The 26529-nt window shown below is 36.3% G+C and overlaps 1 protein-coding gene across 7 annotated transcripts in view; it reads left to right on the top strand.

Annotated features, from left to right (window-relative positions):
• Window positions 1–26529, top strand: part of MYO3B (myosin IIIB) — a 245708-nt gene that overhangs the window by 114747 nt on the left and 104432 nt on the right. For 3 of the 7 annotated variants that reach the window (XR_007162477.2, XM_048061517.2, XM_048061516.2), the window contains exons 26-32: window positions 6015–6094; window positions 9194–9214; window positions 10367–10444; window positions 12292–12497; window positions 21906–22017; window positions 22945–23107; window positions 23858–23938. Coding sequence is in view for 3 of the 7 variants with exons in the window: in XM_048061517.2 (XP_047917474.1) it covers window positions 6015–6094; window positions 9194–9214; window positions 10367–10444; window positions 12292–12497; window positions 21906–22017; window positions 22945–23107; window positions 23858–23938 (741 nt within the window). In the remaining 4 variants the exon portion in view is untranslated. Of the gene's footprint in view, window positions 1–6014; window positions 6095–9193; window positions 9215–9665; window positions 9758–10366; window positions 10445–12291; window positions 12498–21905; window positions 22018–22944; window positions 23108–23857; window positions 23947–26529 lie in introns of those variants that run through there. The other 4 variants (XR_010832378.1, XR_007162478.2, XM_048061531.2 and 1 more) reach the window with 3 other exon arrangements.

Here is a 26529-nt window from a genome sequence, read left to right as displayed (position 1 = left end):
GGAGTGTCTTTATTCTCTTGCATTCTACAAGGAGCCTACTAACCTACAGTGTTAAAACAATATTTAAACAAGGCAGGAATCCTGCTTACAAGCAGAGTTATTTGTTGCTGTAAACATCATGCTGTTTGTTTGCCAGTGAATGCCTTGCTAGTGTGGGAAGCAACCACTGAAGTGTCTGTGATGTATGCAATAGTGAGTGTAGTACAGCACCTAATTTACATTCCGTTTCTCCTCTCCCGGTCTAGCAATGTAAAGCTTTTAAGTAACTGTAAATATGATCTATGTATACTTCATGCTAGCAGTAAGACCAAAGAAAACCTCAGTGTAAGTCAGATTAGTGAACTAACAATTTCTGATCCCTATAGCATAGAATTTTTGTTTCAAATAATGTGGGTCAAAAAATTGCATCTTTTTTGCTCCTGAGGCAATTATAATTAGGGTATCCCCAGGCAGGCCTCACTGTTTCCAAGTTTTCATGGTTATCCGATTCTGTTTTGTAATATGAATTGTATTTTGGAAATACTATTTCTTATTCATTATTTACTTAGTCTGAATAGGAAGTAAAGTGGTTCTCTTTTCAGAACAAGCAGCAGTGGAAGTGTATATGTGTCAATAGTCATATTCGACAGATAGTATTTTTATAAATACATTCTTGTGTAAAATACGTAGTATATGAGAAAATTGGATTCTTAGCTTTTTATTGCACAAGATTAGCTTAAATGGCTCCTGTGACTCAAAAGAATAGTTTTGATAGTCAGTGGCCAGATTCAAATTAGTACCCAATAAAAAATTACATGTAGTCATTTATAGGCAAGCTAAGAAAAGCTTAGTCTTACAGTAGCAGAAGATGAAAATGCGTTATGAAGATAAGCAGTCGACTTCCTTAGGCTAGATAAAATGTACTGAAAGGAAAGACAGAGAAGAATGTGTGTGCGTCAAAGACACTGTCTGACTCTGTACCACTTCTGGAGTGCAAGTGCTTAGCTGTGATTAGAAGTAGTGTCAATGAAATATGAATGCATTGTAGCATTTCTGACCATATTGTACTGTATCTACATGGTATTTCAAGTAACCCATCTTTATCTGAACCAGAAGCATGAAAGAAATTAATAAAATATATGAGGATAAGGAAGGAGCTTGTAGCGTGCCCCCTCTGTAATAGTAATATCCCTGGTACAGCTTGTACAGTAAGGTGACATTGTCATTAGGCTCTTTCTCTGTAAGTCATTTGCACTTCACAACTGAAAGTTATATCAAAGCATAATGTAATTCTTACCTGGCATGCTTTTACTTTGGGAGGGAGGAGTGATCTATGGCAGGCATAACCAAAACGTCATTATAAATACAGTGCTAATATTACTAATATTTGCTTGATACTACTTTTAGAGCCCATTACCTAAGAATAATGAAGTACTGACAAATTTATGCAACCTCCAGCTAGAGTGAACCTTTCCTAATTAGTGTGGAAAGTCAATGGCTGGACAAATCATTAATTCAACCAGATTCCACAGTAAGTGCCAGTGATGCAAGAGAGAAGCCAAGAATGCTGACTAGGCCTTTCTGAAATCTAGAGAGCACTACCAAAGTCCAACTTGAAAAAAGACAACCTATTTCTTCTTTCTGTGCTATGTAAATACTTGAAATATTTTCAGAACTTCTCCTGTTTGGGTTTGCATAGTGGAAGAGATAGGGTATTTTGACACCACTGTCTTTCCCACCTTGCTGGAACAAGGTATGAGTGAAAAATGTATTTGCAGAGTTGGATTTTCTATACAGTTTCAGGACAAAATTTTTGCTGAGCATTGCCACAGTGAGCTTAGCAGTGATTGCATAGACTTCTGTGCTGTTACTTCTTTCTGTTGGTAACTCTCAGAGCATTTCATAAACTTTAATGACAGAAAATTCACAAAGTATTAATGATATTCTTAACATTATTAAATAGAGGTAAATAAGAGAGACATTGGGGCTGTCTGACTCCCCCACTGGCACAAAGCAATCCCAGAGACCTTAGCCTCTGATCCTGCGAGCTCACAGGTAGGAGCATTCATTTTTCAGATGAGTAATCCTGTTGAACTGAAAAGGAAATGCCTGTGAATAAAATTAAACATGTACATGTTTAAAAGATCCATCCTGATTCTAACATTTAACTTCTCTCCCCTCCCTCATAAACACCTTTTCAAAAAAAAAGAAACAAAAACGGAGGTGTCTAAAGTGTCAACCATATGTGTGTGAAGCTAGAATTCTGAAAGGCACAATGCAGTCATAACCTTTAACCGGTTTAACCTTTCAAGGAACCCATGGCAGTTTCAGCTGGCTATGATATCTAAAAACATTTGTTCTTCAAATATTGACGTTCTTCACAAAGTGGAATAACATTTTATTATTTCTGGTGTGTAAAGTAGTAAATGACCTTGTAAATGAAACTCGAATGCAGGGACAGGTACTCCAAATGTTTACTGACTATGAACATCATCCTGACTCTAGGTGAAATGTTTCTTACTATGTAGACTCATTTTCAAGCCACATTTGTCCTGTTATTAGTTTTAATGGCTCAGGCATGTTACCGATAGTAATTTTGCTGAACATGAACTACTTAAGATAACTAATTCATGAACTTTTACTGAAGCATCATTTTGTGTTTGATCTGGAAAAGAAAACCCTAGTAACATTTTTCTGTGGATTTCAACTGGTGCTGCAATTCAGTAATTAACAGATTATATAGGAGTTCACCTGACATATGTAATAAGAATTGATTAGAATCCATAAGGAAATATTGGTCTTATTCTTAGCTAATTCTTTACCTTTGCCAATAAGGAAAATGAAATTATTAGTGTAAAAGAGACAGCAAATCATTGTTTATGAATGAGTTTTGCTTTTCCCAGTTGCAATTTGCAGCAATTAATGCTAGGTAAACAATTATATACTTTGACCATACTGTATTCAGACAAAAACATATATACTGGCATAGAATCTCGGAAATGCATGGGATATTGAATATAACTATCAGGTAATACAGTATTGTTGGAGCAACTAACTTAGGGAGCAACTAGCAGTTTCACACCCACTGAAAAAAATGCAAATAAATCAGTCCTGGAGGTGAATGAGCACTGGCTTGACTGTACTTACCATAAACTGCCAGACGGGATTCAGCATTTGTTTCAGGCATCGCGTATAGGTCTCACACTTTAGGTATATGGCACGCAATTGCTCTGAAATGAACAGTCTAATTGGCAAATATTAAGCTGAAATCTCCTATAAAGGCATGTTCATGTCAGAACACTGGGGGAAGACTTCTGAATAATGCTAAGAAAACCAGGAAATCTCTGTTTTGAAAAAGCTTCTTCCTTGGAGCAAGTAACGGGAAAGATATCCAAAGCTGATGCTCAGATGAAAGTAATACTAGAATTCTCTGCGAAATGCAGCAATCGACTTGGTCAATTCAAAACTCTCCTACCAGATTACAAACATTTAAAATGTAATCAGAATTTTTGTTTTCGGTTACAATGAAAACAGACAGCAGTATGGCTAGCTGAAGAAAAAAAATATAGAAAAAAATGTAAAGAACAAAAATGTAAAGAACAAAGAATGTACCTGATGTTTTTTTGTTGCTGTGACCCATTCTGCCTATAAATACAAAACTTTATCTTCTGAACATCAATTACAGCACTGAAAATAATAGCATATTTTATATAAATATATTTGAAGAAATTTTGAAAACTACTGCAGCCAAACTGGAATTAGTCAACTACCACAGGACTTGCAGGAACTGGGAATATGACCTAAATATGTAGTTCCAGCCTACTCCTGAGAAAGAATGAACTTAATTAACAAATTCATGATATGTGGAGGGTTCTTTTTTTTTTTTTAAAAGTAGGAACTGGCCACATGTTAGTTTCCTTTTAGTAAGTGAAGTCATGAAAGACTTCTGATTAATTAAAATTTAAAAAAAAAAAAACATGTTGCCAAATCAGAAATTTGAAGTGTAGTTTTAGTTTTGCATGAGGAGTTCAGGGAGAGCTCAGGGGTATTAGTTATTAACCTAGTGCCAGCTATGAGTAAGGCAAACCTTGAGCAACTATATTATCATTCTATATTTTGTTTGGTTATTAGAGCTTTGTAACTTTTTATAAAATGCTGCAAAATTTTAGTCATTTTAAGCAATCTGAATCAGATTTGCTTCTTCTTTTTACCCCATATAGTGTCATTAGTTCTCCAGTGCAAGGCTTTCAAGCATAAAGAAGACTCAGATTGCTAACCTGAAGCATAGCCAAAACAACCTTTCCAGATTTTCTACCTTAGCCAAAAAAAGGGCTCAAATCATCAATTTCTTACATAGAAAAATATCAAAATTATATCTAAGAGAAAAATATATTTGCCAACTACTTGCTCATTAAAATCCTAATTTTAACCTTAGAGAGATGTACCATACCATATATGTATATACATACACATATATGTGATTTCAAAATACAAATACGTGTAAGTATGCATGTATGTATACAAACACAAGATTTTCAAAACTGAGTTGCAGTTCTCATAAACGTTAACACTATAGCCTAAAGCAGTTCCCAAAATCATGGACATACCTTCTGTGTGTCAATCTTAATGCCAGCATCTTAAAAGGGAAATACTTTTGAAAATGAATACAGAATGTTTGAATTGCTCTAAAGAATGTCATTGCAGTGTTTCTCACTGTTGGCCCCCAGACTATTTCAGGAGCTTGGTATTTTCAGTGTTCACAGAGAAGAGCAAAAGTTCCCTTCAGTGGTACGCAGACACTGTTTGCTCAGCTTCTGTATGGAATAACCAGCAGCGATTAAGTGTTCTTGGTTTTTGTTTCTCCCATCCTGCCTCCTTACTAGTTATGTAATACATAGTTTATCAAAACTCTGAAGACTGTTTAGAGTTACTGGCTTTCTGTAAAGCAAATAGCTAAACACTGGAGTTGATGCAAACAAGGCACTTAGCATCTGAAAGAAGTGTTAACACTTTATTTACATTTAAATTAAAATGGACACTTATTTATGTGTTCTGGTTCTGAAAGGTGTGTGGTACATCTGCAGAGGCCTATTGTTTATTCATGCTGTAAATCCTTTGAAATGTGTTAAAATGCTTCCCACTCATTATAAAAATCCTGCCACCCATGGATTAGGGCTTTGATGTCACCAATCCTGCTTCAAAGGGTTCTTTCAATGCTATTAATCACAGTTTAGCCTCTGAAGATATAGCCAGAGAAAACATTTGGACATCTTGTGCTAGACTTGCTAAAACTTTGAAATATACAGAGTGTCTTGCATATGCACAGGCCTGTATCACTTCCTCTCTCTTCTCTGAGCCTTTATTTTGAAAAGCTGTTTTATGATGACTTTGGCTTTCTGCAAGTACAGCGGAAAAAGTTTAGGACACGTCATACTGTACAATTAAAGCAAAAAAAAAGGCACTCATCTTTCAGTTTACACCACAGAATGTTTTTGCCTGAGGAATTGAGTCAGTCTTTAAAAACCCCAAGGGACAATAAGATTGGGGATTAAGTAGGCCTATATGTCAAAAGGTCAAGAAAAGATACCGTCTTATCATTTTCTCATCTCTTTCATTATTTTGTGAGCTTAAGATGATGTCTAAACACTTCAGGATCCACATGATTTCATAGAAACAAGATTGTTTCTAATGTCTTTTTCTCTTTTAAATCTCTGAATGAGTCACAGAGAAATTGATTACTAGTGATTGAGCTGTATGCCTTTGTGCTGTCGTTGTTTTCATCAGCTCAGTAGCTAAGGTCAGTGACATGCCACCTTATCACTGACTTTTTCCTCCCTTTTAAATCAACACTGCTCTCTCTGTCATGCTCATGCTGAATGCTCTGCAAGGCACAGTTAGTAATGAGCTGGGTGGGGAAGTGGGGCCTGCAATTTTTATTACTGTTGTGCAAGCTGATTTTTCACCATATGAATTTTTCCCTGCTAAACTTCTTGAACAGTTTTTGCAGTATTTCTTTCTTTTTTTTTTTTAAACAGGTAATTTGGCACAGGCAAGAGCCAGAGTGACAGCAGCATCTAGGTCTTTGCCTTCACAGCTTAGTGCTGGGCGTATCAAGGTTAGTAGTGGTCCTTTTGAAGAGATGTAATTGCTTATGGAATAGTACAGAGAGATTATGGTTCAAATGCTTAGCTGATGTAGGTATATAGTGGAGCTTTTACCAAGTTAGAGTCTATCTTAAAATCAGAAAACATACCTTAGTTGGGAGCACAGTTTCTAGTTTTGGTGAGAACCTTACTGTAGAATCCATTGAAGAATCACTTTACTACTGATTAATCTTTAAAATTCTGGAGTAAATTCTCAGTTAACATTGATATCAATAGCAATATTCCTCTTGATTTCAGTGGGTTCAAGGTTTTCCTCTGACAATTTTTAGCCTAGAAAAAGATTTAATTAGGTAAAATTTTATTAGTGTATTTAACCATATGAAAGGCAAAATACCAAAATGATCTATTCCTCTTCAGTATAACCTAAAAATCAAAAAAATAAGGAACATTTGTAACTGATAAATGACCAGAAAAGAACCACTCAGCAAAACCCCTATTCCTTATAGAGTTAAATTAATGACTGTGAAATTTAAATGCTGTTGGATTTTGCCATAAGAGTATGTGGCATAATTGCAAAAGGGTGGGATGATTTTGTGGCAGTTAATAGTGTTGCCGACTGAGCTCACTTAATATGTGAGGAAAACTGTTGTGCCTCGAGTTGATAGCATCTACAGTTCCTCCCCACTTTCAGGGAGTTAAAGTTTGCTTAGTCAGTTGTTTGTTGTTTTTGTTTGCTTGTTTTACAAAACAAACAAAAATAATTTTTAAAAACAAATGTGATAACATCAACTGTTCAAAAGTCTACAGCATTTTATGTTTTGGGTTTTCTATTTATTTTTTTCATTTTCTCCTACTATAAGGAGCTCATGCTCAAATGTAGATGCAGTAATTCATGTGAGTCACCCATACATCTATATCCTTTGCTGTACCTGCAAACACAGACTTGAATTTCAGAGATTTATTTCCTTTCTGGTATAAACACTTTCAGTGTTGAAGGACAGATTATGGTCTGTCCAGTTTTCTTGTATTATACAAACATTGTCTTCCACATCCAGCTTATATCAGCAGAAGCTTTGTAAGCATGTATTTTATTGCTACAGCTTGAACGGAATAGAGCAGTTCGCTTTTAGAGCTTTAATAAACACATTCAGTTATACTAAGTAGTGTTTAAGTGTTTTTTATTCACCCTTCACTTTTTTAAAAAAGGAGTTAAAAGACATGCTTAAGAACTACAGCGCTATTCAGAAAATGTTAATTGATATAGTTTTTTGCTGAAAAAAATATAATTACAAGTTTTATGAAATTATAACTTCAGGAATAATATTTTAAATTACTATTTTACACTTCATAAAACAAATCCAAAAGTGCCATAATTTTGTTTGGAAGTTTGGATTTTTTTACTTATGATTTAATTTATGAGCTTTTTTGCTTAATGTATTTATCAGTTTTATACTATTTCATACCATGCCAACATCAGGTGTAGTCAATATGTGAAAACAATAATTTCCAGTGACCTCATAAGGTGACATGATATCATAAATCATTCTTGTAATATTGTCTCAAAACTATTAGAAGCAATTCTTTTTAGTGATGGAACAGTTTGTCTTTTCTAGGTCAGCTGTTCTCCATTTCAGCTGTAATCACATAAATGTATATACCTCACGACTACTGTCATGTAAAAATGTGACATAACTGTTGGACTATTCTTCAATTTAGCTTAAAAAGAGCAGTTAGTGATTTAAAACACAAGATTATATCATGACATTCTTATTATGTTCTATCATTTTTGACAAGACAGTTATGATAAAGCCAGTTGCCTGTTGTACACGTGATTATTGCCCTACCATAAAACCACATAACTTCATATACTCACAATGTTATAAATTAACTAGAGACAAAACTTCTAAAATTCTTACAGCAAAATCTCCCCAGCTTCAATGTTCTATCAAAGAAAACCCACCTTCAGATGTTTCTAGTCAATAAGATTTTGAAATTTGTCCTAGTCCTTACAGATTTCACAGGTCTGACTTTACAACTCCAAAGAAAAAGGAATCTCGCGATACTGGTTGTAGCCTGTTTTTCTGAGAAAAGTTATATTACATCCTCCTTTGTAAATGTTTCTGACCATCTGTTTTTCTGTGTGCCCACTCCCTTCCCCCTGCAAAACCAAACAAAACCAAAATAAAACCCTTTTGAACCCAGCAGACTGTAGTAAACCATATTTGACAGAGTAGCAGTCTTAAAGATCATAAGATTCTACCAGTTTGGTGACAATAAATAGCTGTGAAAAGGAGTTGCTCATGTTATCATACTGCCTGAAAGGTAGAGCATTAGCTCACCCTGTATTGGACAGCAGATATTCCAAATGTGGCTAAGAGATCATGAGTGCTCCATGAAAGTATCATTAGGAGTCTATGCTTTTCTAAACAGCAAAGAATCCAATTTAGATGCTCAATTCATGGGCACTTGGGCTTGACTACAGTGAAACACATTGAAAACAATGTTTTGCTGTTGGTGTTCTTTGTGATTAAATTGTCTGTCTTCTAACATTAAATGTTACCATTTATTCTGAACTTACTGTCAGTTTTCACTGCTTATGGCTTTTGTCTTCTACCTCACCTTTACCAGAGATTTAGATATCAATGTGCAGAAAGCAGTTGTCTTGCGAAGATAGTTTTGAAACACTCCCATATCCTTCCCCATGGACATGCCTGTTGTTCTGACTTAGGTCATTGATGTTTACTTTGTCACATGACCTCTTAAGATGTTAGATGTTGTCTGTGCTGATAAGGCTTTTTTACTGGCATATATTTCAGTGTTTTCCGTTAACACCCTTAAAACTGAAATCAAGCTGCATCTTTTTTTCTCCCATGTATTAGTTTGAGATGTGTACTAGTGCATGTACACCACTTTGAGCTAAAACATCACAGATTACAAAACCATACTGAAAATTTTATGGTCGCCCGTATGGAAATCTGTCTCCCTTTGCACCATCACTATTTCGAATCTTGTCTTCACAGTTTTCTGTTTTGATTTCTTCCCCAACACAAAATCCATTTTCTTGATCTATTACTACTTAGTGCTTAATTTCCTTTGTATTTTGCATGCAGTCTCCTAAATATCTCCTGAAGGTAAGACACGCAGCTACTTTATTGAAAACTGTAATCTTTCAGCAATTACTTTTAGTGTTCAGTAGAATGGTCTTAAGTCAGTCAGTTTTGGAAATGATCATATGGAGCAAAGTCCAGGAAATGTAGCACAGGTGCTGACAACAGCATTATCTGGTTTATACAAATGCCACCTGGTCAGAGCAGATGGTAAACTACCACAATGCAAGTGAATGCTAAAATGTTGTTAATGCTCCATGCAAACAGGATGCTGGTTGATTTTCTTTAATTTTGTTGAGCTGTAATACAGCAACACAATCTGCTTGTGATTGGTAACCATGGTTATACTCATTCATAAATTCTGATTTCATTTTGATAAGAACAGCTGTACTGACAATATAACTAAAATATACAAGAAGCAATATGTTTGCTGTCCATGTATATCCTCTAAAAATAACTCTTGTGATCTCTACAGAAATGCTGAAAAAGTGGTATTTGAAGGCAATTCAGCCGGGCGAGACTGCTGAAATTCTTGGCATCAAAAATGATAATTTAAAGTAATTAATGGTAAATACAACACCAGATAGGAAAAGACATACACTCTGTGGTTACCTACTCTGTTTGTTACTTCTTAATTGACAAGTATGTTTTTCCACATGTAAGCAAAATGAGGCAGCTTTTTGATAATTTACTTCCAGGTCATTACAAAAATAGTAACTCTTCTTATATAGAAAATAAGACCTGATGAAGTTCACTGCAATGATAACAAGATTAAGGAAGGCTTTTTAGAAATCAATTCATAAGGCATTGCATCTTGACGGCTGCTTCGTTGGCCTAGCAATATCCTATCGTGACAAAAGTGTGAAATCACCCCCTAACCAGAAGAGCCTGTCAGTCTAGGAAGACTTAGTAAATAAATGCATTGACAGTGGTCTAACATGTAGGAAGACAAACATGAAATACGGTTTCTTGCTTTGTGAATGAGTTTGGGACGCCAAGCTGTTTAGAAAGGAGTGATTTCTGCTACGGCCACAGAATTCTCAGCCCTGAATACTCTGAAGTATTCACATCTGAAAGAATGAGCATAAGAAAAATCGTACCTAGCTCTCATGGGTGAGGTGTGGTGGGTTTGCAGTGTTTCTGGAACACCTCTAACATCTGAGTTTTGTTTTCCAGGTTGACACAATGGAGGTTATGCGACACCCTGAGGAAACAACTAACATGAAGCGACAAACTATGGCTTCCTATTTTAGGGTACAAAAGTTAAATTTTAGACAAATAATTTGTTGATAAGAACAGCAGATATCTCGGAAATATTTGTGGGCTTGTGAGATCAAAGAGAAAAATAAGAGAATATTTTTCTATTGTGAGGCCCTTGTAGCCTGTAAATTCTCTTTTACTCCTTTTCATTTTCTTTTCTCATACTGGTTCTTTTCTGGTGTCACCAGAGTATACTGGTAATAGGATCTAGAATCTAGACTATTTCCATCTAAAATGCTGAAAGTCTAGAAAAGGCCTGTTTATGAACAGAAGACTGATTTTGTGCAAATAGCTGCCATTATTAAGGCCTTCAGCTCAGGCATACCTACTTTTAAAGGCTAGGATTTCTCATTTATAATAATGAATACAATCCATCTTTTGCAAGCACTGTTATAAATCAGACAGATTGTTAAGTTTTTAGCAGTTGTCCAGTGTGTTCAAATCAAACAGGTAAGGAGAAGGCAGTGAGACTGTTGGAACAGGCAGATGAGGAGTCAGGAACCCCTCATGCCAGTTGAAGTCTGTTGGTTGATATTATTTTCTTGCAGTCATTACAGACAGAAAAGTTTTGAGTAGTTGGTCCTTGGGCTGCAATAACACCATGCGTAATTGGGGAAGCACACAGTGTTGTGCGTGCCAGTGTGAGTCAAAGCTTCATGCCGTGTATGAATACCAGTTTTCTTTTTCATGCAAAGTAATATAAAAAAAAGGTGCAGGGGCAGCTGATATGTACTGAGGTGTTGCCCCAGTGTGGAGGATAGAAGGACAAGTATCCAGACTTGGGAACCTAGAGGTATCATTACAGAATGACAGAATGCCAGGTTGGAAGGGACCTCTGAAGGTCATCTGGACCAAGCCCCCTGCTCAAGAAGGATCATCATTGTGTCTAGTATAGCATGAGTGTGCTCTTGCAAAAACCTACATGTCAGCTATGTGGGGACTAAAAAAAATTAAAACATAGTGAGTCTGAAAATACACCATGATCTGAATGCAGCCTGCAGTCAAGTGACCACACCCAGATCCAGTCAGCTTGGAATTGTATGCAACTTCAAGATTGAGTGTATTTGCAGCAAATACTGATCAAACAGTAGGATAATGAGGTGAGGATAGAGCAGAAGCACCAATATTTTCGTTTTAGTGTAAAATGCAATAGACTAAATTGTTTTCTATATTCAGGTTGGATAGGGCAAGAAGTAGTCAGCCCACATTTCAGCTGGAAGATTTAGGTTAGCTGTTAAGAACATTATGAATAGTTACAATAATGTGGCACTTCAGTAGTTTACCCAGGGAGGTTATGCAGTCTGTATCAGTGATTTTGAAAAACAAATTAGACAGGGTTGTGTCTGAAATGATACTGATACATCCAGTACTCTCTGTGGGAAGAGGACAGAGCTGATGACTTCTTGCAATCCCTTTCCTGATGATTTTCTGTGATTTTTTTATGGTTGCCTGTTTCACAATAAAGCCTGTTCTCCTGTTGGGGATATTTGTTTGATCCAATGTGCCTACAGTAGAATTATAGTTAGGACACTTGTTAATTAAAAAGTGTAATATGGGCCTTCTTAAACTACAGAAATGTAATATAAGGAGAGATAAAGAGAAAGGGGTGAGAAATAAAAACTAGAATCATAATTTGTTTTTAACAATTGAACACTTTTAATAGGTTCTGGTTTTAGACAAAAACTAAAAATTCATAAAATTTTTTAATATGGATTAACATTAATGTTACAGATTGGCATATAATCAATCATTCCATACTGTTTACAAATATATATTTCCTGCTTATATAGTTGCATTGCAATTTTTTGCTAAGTCTCTATATCCTTTTTTTTCCTCACTAGTATTCCCTGATGGATCTTTTATCCAAAATGGTTGTTGGACAACCTCACTTTATCCGCTGCATTAAACCTAATGATGATCGAGAAGCACTAACATTTTCTCATGAGAGAGTTCTACTGCAGCTACGATATACTGGAATTCTGGAAACTGTCAAAATACGTCAAAAAGGATATTCTCATCGCATCCTTTTCGAAGAGTTTGTGAAAAGGTAAGAATTCTATAACATGGCTCTTGTTTTAAAGCTCCATTCAGTAAAATATATTCTAAGTTTAATTACGAAAGGTTCTACAAACATTGGTTTGTACATGTGTGGCCTGATTCTCTAATGACAGCAGTAACTATCAGAGATAAAGACTACATGACAGATTGAGAACTCTAATGGAGAAAAGTCAGTGTGAGACCAGCAGTGAGCACTTAGTATTCAGTAGCAAGACTGTCTCCATGATTTCTTCAGTAGAGGCAACATGTGAAAATGTGCATCATGCTCAGACAATAAAAGGATTTGGAAGGTCAGTGAGCTTCAGCCATCATATGAATAAGATTCACATGCTTAAGAATGAACTGATATAAAAATTTTGTTTTAAAAAAAACCCTGTCTGATGAGAGTGTTAATTTCAAGCTTGAAAATGTTAGTTATATCAAAAAAAAAAAAAAAAAAAAAAAGCCTAGGAATATTCTAGAGAAATTTTCATCAATATTGATTTTAGATATAACACATTGTAAAAAATGGTTTAAAATATTTTTGTGAATAAGTTATCAAATTTGATTTTTTACATCCTTTAGCGCATACAGGAGTCATACTAGAAAAATCTAAGGCATGATTTCAAATCTATGTCATACTGGGGTAGTTCCTATGGAGGCTCATTATGTAAAAATATTTACCACTCCCTGTCCCTTTTCTCTTTTACACCTTTTTTATCCCTTTTCCTCTCACTCCTTCCCCCCAACTTTTCCCCAGTTCTTTGTTATCTCAGAAAGTGTGTAAATTCAAATGAAAAAGCAACTTGTGCTCAGGATGAAGAATAGTAATTGGAAAGGTCAAGAGCTTGTGTCTGTACGTTGACATAAGCCTAGTAATGAATGTAGTGTTGTAACTGAAAAAAAAATAAATTCATGTGCAAGAAAGATCTCTGACTTAAAAATATTCCTCGTAACAGCTTCCTCATAGTCACGTATCTTGGAGTTATCATGAATTATAACCAGATCTCTGTTGACCTGAACCCTTGTCATGGCTACTGTGTACTAGCTTTAATACTGAAAGAATCCGTGTGTCAAGAAGTTTTAAATCTGATTCAGGAAATAAGGTTTATAGTGTCATTATGGTTTCCTCTAGAGCTAAAATACACTTTTTTGTGTGTAGTGTTTACTGCTTACCAGTCTGTAAGGCTGATAATAATGGAACAGAAGTAGTGCCTTCAAGCAGTCAGCCCCTCAACAGTAGGAACAAGTGGCAAATGGCTAAATCAAGCCTTTAGTGATATCTTCTGTACAGGAGATTGCTCATTCAGACAACACAGAGTTAATGAATCTGCTGAAAACAAATCATTCATATGATGCTAGAGGGAAGTAGCTGACTATGTTTTTGAGAAAGAAGAGACAGAGTTTCACAGGCCTTTCTAAAAACCCAGGGACTGAGTATATTCACGTGTGTAAATCAGTCATTTGAGCTTGTGTATCTGTGGTCCTTGCACTGAGAAATGTTGAAGAATAAGCTTTAATCAATTCATTTTGAAAAATTAAGAATTTTTCTGATTTGTAATGTATTAGTATGCTAAATTAATATGTAACAGAAATACACAACAGATTTATATCTGAGGAAGGATAACTAACGTGTTCATTTGTCCATCAAAGTAATTTCATTCTCAGATATGATTTCCCCCCACCTTCCATTTGTGTGTTACATGACTAATTTTAGTAAGGTCACACAATTCGAAAGCAGTTTTAATAAAGAGATTAATTTTTGTGATCACTAACACATCTTTGCAACATCCCAAAGAGGCTGAAAGGGGAATTATTAACCTTAACTTTTATCCAATTTACACATAAGTGAACAAAGATTAACTCCACTGAAATTAGTGTAAATTGAGAGGAAATTAGGCCTCCTCTTATCAGAAGAATTTTCTCATTTAAAAATGAACTGAATTTGAGTACAGCCTTGAAAAGTAATGGTAATAAAAGCAGCATCATCCATAGCTTTCCATTCCTGCAGATAAAGGCAAGTTGTGTTTAACTTCTTGTTGGATACTCCCCAACTTTTTAGTTCAACCTGGTGCAATTCCTTCAGGAAAGAAAGTCAGTACAAGGGAAGTGGGTAGAGATCTAGCAATTTGACCACCAGCACAGATGGCTTTCTGACTGAATTCAGAATATAACTGAGGGGTGGGAGGCGTTATTCTTGCTCCTTTTTTCAGTAAATGCTTTATTTTTAAACAAATTCTGTTCCATTATACTCTAGAAAAAAATGATGAGCACTGCTTAAAAAAGGTAGAAGAGGAAACATTTTTTCTTCCACTTAGAGCCATGACTAGTCAAGTGTTTTTAGGAAGTAAGTAGTTGAATACATAAAAATGTTTGAGAAAACAGGTCAAATGCTAAACAGATTGGCACTTCTTTGTTCATAATCAAAAAGACATTAGGCAAGTATGAACAAGAGTTTCAAAATGTCAGTAAATCTGAGGATATCAAAGATTTTGTAAGCGAGCAAGTTAATTGGTATTTTGATCCTTTTGAGTAACTTAACAAAATGGATGAGCCAGCACTTTTTCTCCCTTGATGTTATTAAACAAATAGGTGTGCTTCTTATCTGCGGTTCAATAATGCTGTTTTGTAAACTCTTAGCAGGAAATATGAGGACAAAACAATCAAAGGCAGTCAACAGTACCATTCAGGGTTTATCAGGTGGGAAGTAAACAAAAGATAAAGCTCCAAAATGTTACTCTTTACTGTCTTCTGTTTTCATGTAGAACAGATGATTTCACATTGTTGCAAACCTGGAAGTTAGAGTATTGGGTTAAAAAACAGGTGGTGAGGAGAGGACTTAGTTGTAACTCATTCATGCAATGGTACTTTAGCCAAGGGTACAATCATCTGTTTTAAGTATATAAACAAATATATTCTTTTACTTCAAGTAGGAAAATGTAATCTGCAGCCCCTGTAAACACTGTGGACTTATCAAGTCTTAGGCAATTCACTGGCCTTGTCTTACACCCCATACCGTCATGTGTCTGTCTTACGTGTTTGCTGTGAAAGCACCATGTCCCCTTTCTCAGGCTGGAATCCCAGGTTTCAGACACGGGTTATTAATCTGTTCAGGCAGCCAGGTGTGCCTGGCTTGCAGGGGCACACAGGGACCATGCACTGCACAGCAGCTAAGGGAGGTGTGCTTTTTAGTGGGGACCTGCATTGAAAGTCCCACTAGATGAGACACTCCTTGCTATATCCCAGTGCCCAGGCCCCTGGAATTTCACATAATGTGATGTAATGTGCTGGTGTGTGCTTGCTACATATCCCCCAGCTGTATACAGTCTTTGTAATGCAGCATATACTCTATCATGCGTTGAAAGATAAGAGACTTGAGAGTCTAGTGGTGCTAAATGCTGTCAGGTATCAAGTGCCTCATAAGCACACAGGAGTGCGTTGAGAAGTTTTGTACAAGTTTCATATAAGGATTGTATTTTTTTCTTTCTTTGTACTTCTCTGCCAGTTTACATTCTGCATTAAAGTTCTTTGTACAGCATTAGGATGCAGGGTGCGCTTTTCCTATGAGTGCCACTTTCTTTTTAATAGCCAGGTGATGTTATTCAGATCATACACTCGTGACAATGCCAGGGATCTTACTGTAACAATGATCCCAATAAGGTTGGTTCTGCTTTTTTCGATCTCACAGAGCGCATTTGCATAAGGTCACTGTTGGTACACCTGGTACCAATACAGTCTCCAAATTCTCTGTGTTACATTTCTTCTGACATTTCTTCTGTCTTGTTTATTATTAAAAATCAGGGAAGCACTGAATTAAATTAGTAGTGAACAGATTTGCTACAGAGAAAAATAAATGCTTACTCTTAAAATGGTACATTCTAAATGCAAACTTTTTAACATTGAGTCTAATCTGTACCAAAGTCCTCCAGTGATTTTTGGAGACAAAACTTGGAAAACCCATGTATTTTGATCTTACTATAATCCATGGAAGCGTTTGTTATTTCTTTTAGTGGTTTTAAGGTTTCACCAGATCTGTATACTATTTCTGTACACTTCACATATGATAATCTACTGTGTCTTCCACATCTGCTTTCTAGACTCCTGTCATCCACAGAACACTGGTAAACAGTTGCAGGGTAGAGAAGGTTCAAAACCCCTGGGAGAGAAAAGTCTGACAATCCCTTACAAATTATATATACAGCAAGGACTAAATTATGCTTTTCTGGGAGTATTTCCTTGATTCTGTGATTATATGATGATTTACAGCATGTGTTAGGTATCTTTTACTGAAGAGTATTATAGGTGGTTTTTAAGAGTATTGTAGATGTTTCTGTCATTTTTCAGTTACATTTTTTGATTTATACTCTCAATATAGAGTTCAATGTAATTAGTTTTATAAATTCTACTGGGAAAGTTTCTGAAAGAGGTAAGACAAGCAATTCAAATTAGGAATTTATGAAAGTTATTGAAAGGCTCTTTCAGTGCTCAAAAACATGGTGGTTATTAATTTTTTTTTTTTTAACTTTCCAACTCTAGGGCTGAGAAGAAACAAATGTCCTTTAGAACACTGAGAATACCCCTTGCGAGGCTGAGGGGGTTCTTGTTAGGAAGGGATTTTTCCCTTCTCACACCTCAAGATTTTCACATATCATTGTCCATTTTCTACCTCAGGCCAGCATATTTTAGTACAGATTCTTTTTAAAGAGAAAAATGGTTAATCATTACTTTGGTGACATAATTGTGTAGAGCTGGTTCTGACTTTAAGTCTGGAATGGAAAGGGAACTTTAGTAAGAGACGCTGTTACAGTAGTTAATGGTGCTGTTTAAATGCTCTTCAGTGATCACTTCCACAGTTCACCATTAAGAGTTGGAGAGGAGAGAAATTGAACTGTTCCTTTGCAATCATTTTATCTAAGTTAAAACCACCAACACTAAAATGTCTTGACCATAATCTGATAGTTAACACATGGCATCATTCTGAAGTTTTCCATGTCTTAGCATACTTGGATGTCTTCAACCTTAACTCTGCATGTCCTAGCTTTGCAATTGTTTATCTGGGGATAAATTCAACTTTTAAAAAACTTTCTTTTATGCCTAATTACCGTTAAGTACAGTTAATTCCACTCTAATGTATGTTTTGCACAAGAATATTATCAACGTCCATGCAGGATAGTTTGTAGAGCAGTATAAGAACCACTGGTTAAGAAATACATAATTTCAAACAGAGTTTCATCAGCTGAGAAATCAGTTCTTCTGAGGGGAAATTACTTCTCTCTTACTGCTACTGGGAATGTGATTAGTCAAAGGCTTTTAGGAAATATAGTTGAATATTTCATGTTTAGGGAATTTTCAAGCAGGATGGATAACTCAAAAAATAATATGTTTTTGCACAAATATGGCACTTAAGGATTTATTGTCTTTACTTCAAAACAAATGAAACCATTTAGTACTTAAAACAGTAGTACCGGTTACACAGAAGCACTACAGTTTCTTAATTATGACCAGGATAATTGTTTTTCTATAGTCACTCAGATACTCAGGATTGTTAGTAAGAGTTACCATGTGCATCAGAAGAAGAAAATCCTACCAACTTTATCCTTTGTTCATGTCCACCAGTATGTCTCCAATCTCATGCAAAGTTGTTTGTAAGAGTCCTTATGGTTATTATTATATTTAAATGTAGCAAAACAGTGCCAAGATCCCATTTAGATGGTACCTTATTTAAGCACTGGGAACAGCATTACTTTAACCTGCAGCCAGTTTAGCAAGCTGCCTCGGGAGTAAGACTATCATTCTTTCTTCTCTATATTAAGTCTTTCTTTCACCCTTGTATTTATTTCCAAAACAGGGTGTAAAATTGTTTCTTTATCTTGAATTCAAAATACTTCAAGGTAGATTTCACAGTGTATGTCCTTCAATAGTATTTTTGTGCATTTAGGACATAATATGAATGTCTGAATATAAATCTAGTGTCAGTTACAATTAAATTACCTGTATTTTTCTGGTAAAACTAAATTGCTCATTGCTCTTTCATTAAGACCTTCTGTGTTGATATAACAACACATGAAGGACTAGAAACTTTTTTTTTTTTTTAAATAGACGTAAAAACATTGGCTTAACCTAGAAGATCACTACAGTGTTCTGGACCATGGTAGTTTCTATTGGAAGAACAAAAACAAATGTGGAAATAAAAAAGTAGAGTTGTGAAACTTTCATTCCATGTGGAAATGAATAATATTTTTAGCCTTACCTTTCTACAGTTAAGGATCTGATTTCTTCTGTTGGTGAAATGATGTAAATAGAGGTCGCTCTCTGTAATCTCAGTACAGTGGATTTACATAAGTATGATAGAAATGTAATTAGGCCACTAAATCAAAATGAACATAGTTGTAGTTCACCCACAGGTTTGGTTTTCACTACCATTTCACCACGTATAATATTTTAAAACTTTCACCAGATACATTAAGGTGAAACATTTTACCTTCCTCCAAAATATTGAATCTGGTCTATTGCCATACAAAGATCTTAGATTTGGTAGAATAGTTTTTTGACCCTATATGGCATGAGGTATGTTGTGATACAGTGAGCACATAAAGTCAGATTACGTGTGCATTTGTAGTTGGTGATTTAATCATGAAAACAGACAGTGTGTAGAAAACAAAGCATTTGCTTGTCATTGATAAAACAGTAAGATTTAAAAATTACGGGGGTTTCCTTGACTATTTTATCAAATTTGTGCTATCTAAAAACTGCTCAATGGTATTAAACTACAACGTCTTAAAAGATGTATGAACAAGCAGAAAACTGATATTAGCATTGACTTGAATCATCCTTCCTTCTAAGAAAGGAAATGAACTGCTTAAGTTACGCATATGTATAAATGACAAGGCTATCTGAACGAGCCTTTGAATCAAAAAGCAATTCACAATCGGTGCAACTTCCCTGACATATCTGCCAAGCATGTGATAAAATTGCACACTATTGCAAATTGTTTGGGGTATGTATATTTTAAATCTGAGTTTTATTAGTGCAACTTGGAATGTTGTTTGTTTTGTGAAAACAGGCATCAATAAGTTGAGTGATAAAGTGGAGGAAATGTGCTTTTTTTCTTTTAAATCCACCACATTTCTCCATACCTGCTAAATGCCATGACTGTTAGTATTTTGAAGGACTTGGGTAAAGAATTTGCAATATCATCTTATTGAGAAAATTACTGCATTAAAAACCTTGACTCGGTAATACATAATCTCCTGTCATTATTCAGAGTGGGCAATGTTTCCACTTGGTGAATATCTATGTCTCTGGTCCAGGACTGATTCCAGTGCTTCTTCCTTCAGACATCATTTTGTTCCCCTTTGATCTTTATTGACTTTTAGTGGTTCTTTTTTCTTTCTTGTGACAACTGGAGCTAATCTCTAGAGATTAACTGGAGCTAATATTTGAAAATCATATTCTCCTGATAAAAAAAAAAAAAGTCTTGCCTTAAAAGTCTATTTCCATTCTTTATAATTGCTTCTCTGTATTTTCTTCAGTATGAGGTAGGATTTTTTCTTGCCTCTGTGTGCCTGCAGAGGAATCTGTCTTTGAGGTTCACTGGTCAGATTCCTCTCTTTATTTCAAGGAACAGGTGATGGTTCTTCCCCATGCTAATAATTAGGATAACAGTTTGCTGAACCTGCCAATTCCTTTCAAACACAAAGTAAATAGAGAAGCTTCTGCAGAAGTGTAACTTAATAAAGACAAAGAAGACACATGGTGGTTCATAAATGAGAGATGAGGTGGCAGTTGCTACCATCTAGCTGTGTACTTGTGGCAAAATAACCTTAAATTTTTAAATTAACTGTCCATGGTCTTGCTGTTACGTAACATAATTGTCTGCAATAGTGACTTAAATACTGTAAAAACATCCTTCACAAACGCATGGTGGCTTTACAGGCAGGGCTTGTTGCAGTCATTCCTCATGTCTGCTCAGTTCAAACATGTTTGCATCCCTTTTTCATTAACTATTTGCACCATAATTTTATTTCACATAATTGTTAGGGGCTGTTCATTTCATGTGAACAAGGGAACATGAACAAAACAAAAGTCAATGTTGTTTACCATGGGCCTGATCTGAAGGCCACTAAAGTTCATTGTAATCATTCCATTGTTTGTCCCAATCAAACAGAAAAAAGACACGATGCCTAATGACTTACATAACCACAGAAATCCTTCTGCATATTAAAAATGATTAAATTCATATGAAGAGGGGTTCACTTTTTTTCCTTAAAATAGCTGCTAGTTTTGTTTAACCATCAGCATTGGTAAAAATCCTTGTTGATAAGGTAGCAATGCCAATTGTTTTAATTATGCATAAATATGACCTCTTCCAGAGGTATGAAACACAGGTGAGTATTCAGGCAGTCTGAGCATCCTGTTTTCTGTAAATTAAGACTGATATGAGAGTTTTTTTTACTGTAAACTAATCTTTATTTTTCGCACACAGTAGCAGCCTCTCAGCATCAATATTCAGTCATTATCACTAATATAGACTGTGTACTGCCCGCCCTACTAGTACTAGCCTTTCTCTTCACAGACTGAATATCTGCAGTCGTTCTATTAGTCATACTGAAAATGGAAATTACCTAGGTGCCATTGATGGAGGTGATCTTGTTACAAGCTCAGGAACCCTCGGACTTCTTAAGTGGACCTCTGTTTCCCAAAGAATGCCAAGGCCACTTACATTTCTTTGTGAAAAATGAGCAATGCAAGTAACTAACATACTGAACGATTCTATTGATGGAATACCCTTTCTTGGCATTTCTCAAGAGAAACGGACCTCAGATCATGAATACCATATCTTTGGTGTCTTTCTCTTTCTTGGATATTACTATGTGACTTTTTCTCCCACTCAGAAATCTATAAAGGGCCACTGAATACCAGGTAGTAACTGCTTGTTCAGCAGACTTGCAGATTTGCAAGTATAGCTTGCATATGTAACTGTGCAGAAGTATGCCACTCTGTAGATGGTATGCTTATTTTACACACATTATGCAAAATGTTTTATTTTGCCATCCTTTCTTGTACTCTGATTTCTATCACTTTTCATTTTCTCTGTTGTTCTTTCACTCATCTGAGAAATTCAGAGCAACCTTGGGTATTTCCTAAGTTGTACTGGTTTGTGAAAGACCTTTATATGTACCCCAGATGGGGATCTCTACAATGCAGCAGATTCTTGTCACCACCCTAGTAAAAATTATTTCCCTTTGCCATGTATATTTTCAAATATAAGTCCAGGACAGCTGATTTATGAAGAGTATTGAGTATAAGTAAGAATTTGGCCCATGAGTTCTGGAGATACAGCTCTATGCTAGTGAAGAACAGTGAAAGTATATCTTTGTTGTTGAGTCAACTCTTTCTTTGTCATTTGGCTTTGCAGGTATTACTACCTTGCTTTCAAGGCACATGAGACTCCCCTTGGTAGCAGAGAAAACTGTCTTGCCATTTTGGAGAAATCTAAATTAGAAAACTGGATTCTTGGGAAAACCAAGGTAGAGTGTGCTAACATTTATCAAGGATAGTGTCCTTTTAGCGCAAAACATGTCTAATAGTGGTTTGCAAAGTACTGCATAAATGAAGAAAAGAGCAAGGAATTTGTTCCAGTAAGTTAGCCTCCCAGGTTACACTGGTGCCCTCCCAAGCTAGCTGAGTTCATGCTACAAGAGGAAAGGTGCACTGGGTACCTCCCCAAAGTGTGCTCTGCACGTGGCTGCCTTGGTAAGGACAGTACATCTGTCAGTGTCTGCTGTGGTATTGTCCCCCTGAAGCTCCTCCTGCTATTAATCATGGCATGACTGAAACTTCACGCTCTGGCCCATCCTGTTGGCCTGGTTAGTACATTACTTGTGGAATTTCAGGTGAGATTTTCTGGCTCTTTGATAAAAGAGCCTTTGATCAGGGTTTAAAAAGGGGTGGCTGACTTCTGTGAAAAGAAAGTTATGTTGTATCCTGAGTTGTTTTATGGTGCACAAAGGAACAACAAGGAGAGATTTCCTGCTCAAGACGCAGGTAAAGTGTGTATAACTACTCATAGGATTTGCCTTCTTAAGTGGGATGTTGTTAGACAATATTGTCTAAAAACAAATATACTACAGGATTTATCCTTCCGCTATCAAGAAAGTCTGTATTTCAAAATTGTGGGTATATGAAAGCATCCCCCTGACCAATTTACATTGTAAAGGGGTAAATATGTTGTTGTTTTTGTAATGGGGTAATCATAAGCAGTGCAGTAACGAAGTTCCACAAACACACTGAGAGCAAATATTTAATTCACAAGATATATATCAGGAACTGGCATTTTACAAGTTTTCCCAGCAACAGTGCCCTAAAATAGGCTGACCTAAGATTAATGAAAAAGCAAAATACAATAGGTGATGCTACTACCCACATGTAATATTGAATTTGTTGTTCCATTTCAGGTTTTTCTAAAGTATTACCACATAGAACAGTTAAATTTGTTCCTGCGGGAAGTTATAGGAAGAGTGGTGGTCATGCAAGCCTATATCAAGGGATGGCTTGGAGCAAGGAGGTACAAGAAAGTCAAAGAGAAAAGAGAAAATAGTGCTGTTACCATACAGTCAGGTAAATATTCACATTCCCTATTTCATTGAGTATGTTGGCATTTCAAGCTGTAAAATTGTATGCACGTTATTTATTCATATGTAATAGTTTATTATGAAATCAAAATAACCAGAGTTACTTTTCTCTCCAGCTAATTGAAGCAAATATTATTGATTTACTTATAAGGTGTCATCTTAGCATTCAGTAATGTCTTTATTTAAATATTTTAGTATTTTGGATGTGATTCCTGTGCACAAATGGAAAATTGTTAGGTGTGTCTACACTAGCATGCAGCACATAGATGAAATGCAGTATCTTGGCCCCCTCTCTCTTTTCCCTCTCTCCTTTCTCATGTGTACCAGACTTACAGATAACGTAAGTCATGGGGTGGGCATAAAAAGCTGATTTCCAGTAGTCTAGCAGGCTTCCTTATATTGAATTTGGGGAGCTGTGTGAGAAGGGGAGTTCTTGTGCTGACTGATAATGCACAATTATCATGGACCTTTGCCTTTTGGATTAGGACATCAGTGAGCACATGGTGACGATTAAAATTTGGATGAGTGAAGCGGTGTTTGAAGTTGCAAGGATGTGAATGCTGCAGTCATGAACCCAGAGTTCAACATGTGGGTGGGTGGGGAAGAGGTACTGGGAGTGGGGGCTGGAGTGGTTGTGGCAGAAGGGATGAAAGTTTCAGCACATCTCTGACTCTGTAGACTCTGTAGCACTTCCTTAAATAAATGTAATTTCCAGCACATGGTTTTGTATTTTTAGCCTGGAGAGGATATGAAGCTCGCAGGAAGTACAAGGAAATAAGGAACAGAAGAACTGATGCTGCTATACATATTCAAGCAGGTAATTAAAACATTATTTCAGTTGCCAACACCTATTTTGTTGTGGGTGATTTCATGTGTCAGTGTTTATAGCCAAGAGAAATACACACAGCCCAAACAAAAGCTGTCAAAAACATTATTTGTTCTTCAGTATCAAATGACATAGGTGACAGGATACTTCGGGATTTTTCTGAGTACCTTTCTGCAATCAAAATATACAAATTAAAAGCTGTTGAGTTAATTTTTTAAGATTCTTCTTAGCACAATCAGTACGATTCAATCATGTGTAGAGCTAGTATGAAGCACTGGATTTGTTTGACTGAAAGTGTGGATTGGACGCACTGGACCTGCATTTCTCTTTCTTTGTATTAAGCTCCGGTCCTGGCAGGTTGCCAAGTTTCCCTTTCAACTGCTTGCTGAGTTTGCCAGCTTTGGCCAGTCTTTGACTCTTTTCCAGACTCCTATGCAGCCATATCAATATGAATTTGAATAACTTTAAAGAGATTATTGGAGGAACAGGCCCATAGGGCTGTGTAGGTCTCTAGCAGAGAGCAGGGTACCATATGGCACAGAAATATGAGAACCAGTGCCGTGAACTCAGTGGTGTTTTCGCATGCTGCTAGTGTGAAGCAGCCTCCATATGATGCAGTGTAATACACCTTCCTTGTCCAACCCCAGGTGAAAGACTGTAGCTGATCAGAAAAGAGTTGTATCAAATGTGTTTCCAAATAAACCGAGGCACCACCTTTATTCTACCAGCTGCTTCTGCCTCTGCTATAATTCCTTAAGCTGTCACCTCTCTAGTCTTTATCATATAGCCTGAAGTTAGTCTGAAAAATAAGTTATCAATATTCTTTTACTTTATTCTGTTGTCAAGCCATTTCCAGTAAATCCAACTTTTTTTTTCTTTTACCTAAATTTCCTACTCTGAAAATAAGTATCAGTGTGACTTTCAGCAGACAGTAGAATACCAATCTGGTTACAGAAAGGAACAGATTAACATTAGGTTAAAATAGTAAGTTACAGCTTTGTGTGCATACAGTTATGTATAATCATAAACTATAGCTCTAGGGTCAAATGCAGAGTATTCTATTCAATGGAGAACTGTAAAGGAGAAATGTTAAGGAGAAATGTTTTCTTCCTATTACAGCAAGCACTGAGGGACTGCATAAGCATTCTTTCCCCTTCATCCTCTCCTTTGTGTTGTCATTTATTGTATTCGTGATACCACAGAGACCAGGTCTTAAAATACCACATGCAACTGTTTTCTGGAGTATTTGCAACATTCATGCTTGGCCATACCTGAGCTATGATTTCCTGACTTTTATGATAGCCTTTTGCTATAAAAAGGAAAGTGAAACAGTTGACCCTTCACTTTCCCACTATTAGCAGTATTTAAGATGAGAGTTAACTCAGATTCCCTTGGCAGCTGCTGTGTAGCAGTATCACTTGGAGGCTGTAGGGGACATTCTGCCTTAGAATTTTATCCAGCCAGATTTCTTAGGCATGTAGGAGATTCATGCTTAATACTAACTCTTTAGAGAAAGCAAATGATCTATTCTGCTGTTTGCACACATGGAAGAGATTCAGAGCTGTGTTTCTTCCTGTCATCTCTGAGACACTGTGTTGAACACGGCAGAGGCAGTGGGAGGGTACGCACACCCTTGAATTTGGACAGTTCTGTCCTTTTCAGCCCTCTGGACCTAACACTGGAGCAATGCTGTTAGCACTCTTTCCACCACCACACACAGTGTCTTCCTTTGTAACCTGGCACTTGACAGTTTCAGTGACCAGTCTGGGTGAATGAGCATTAGGACTATAGGGTTAAGAGTGACACAGCGTACCTCTGTTTGTATTAATTACACTGGCTACTCCTCCTAGCTTTGGCACTGCACTCAATGAGGTACAATAACAATAATCCTCAACACATTTCTGTCTGCCTTTGGAAACCTCTATCTAGGACCTCTTTTTTGAAATTTCTTCTCGTGCACATTTGTTCTTCTCTACATGCTAATCATTTTGTGTTTAAAATCAAAGCTCATGCTTGCTAATGGTGGCCGTTTTCTAGGTTTTAAAATACACTGGTAATCTTTCTCTTGTTTATGTTACACTGCTCTAGTGCCTTGTGACATGGAGACAATAGCAAGTCCAAATCTCTCCCTTCCCTGCACATCTTATAATGTAAATGTATATTTCAAGGCAGCTTTTCAGTATGATCACCTTTGCTTTTTTTTTTTTTTTTTTAAATGAGGACTTTTGGGCAATGAGATTTATTGTTTGCATTTGTCATCCAGACATTAGCAAAACCGTATAATTAAAATATATGTACTTCCCTCTCCTTTCCCCACCCCCATCTTCAAGCAGGCCTTGAAATTTAGGAAGCATTTGGCTTACATGTTTCTACAGAACAGCGCATATTGAAATTTGTTTTCCTTTCATCTCTTTCCCAATAAAAGCAGCCGCTCGGCTTATCCCTTTAGCTTCCTCAGAACTTCCTTTCAGAATTCCCGATCTATTACAGCACATTCACATACCAGAAACAAGATGCCTTTTCATGCTGTCAACCTTTTTCATCTGAAATGTAAATTAATTCTTGCTGGTACGCTTTGACAG

Source organism: Anser cygnoides, chromosome 6 (assembly GCF_040182565.1).
Source record: "Anser cygnoides isolate HZ-2024a breed goose chromosome 6, Taihu_goose_T2T_genome, whole genome shotgun sequence".
In the NCBI taxonomy this organism is placed as follows: domain Eukaryota; kingdom Metazoa; phylum Chordata; class Aves; order Anseriformes; family Anatidae; genus Anser; species Anser cygnoides.
This window is presented reverse-complemented; position numbering and strand designations above follow the sequence as displayed.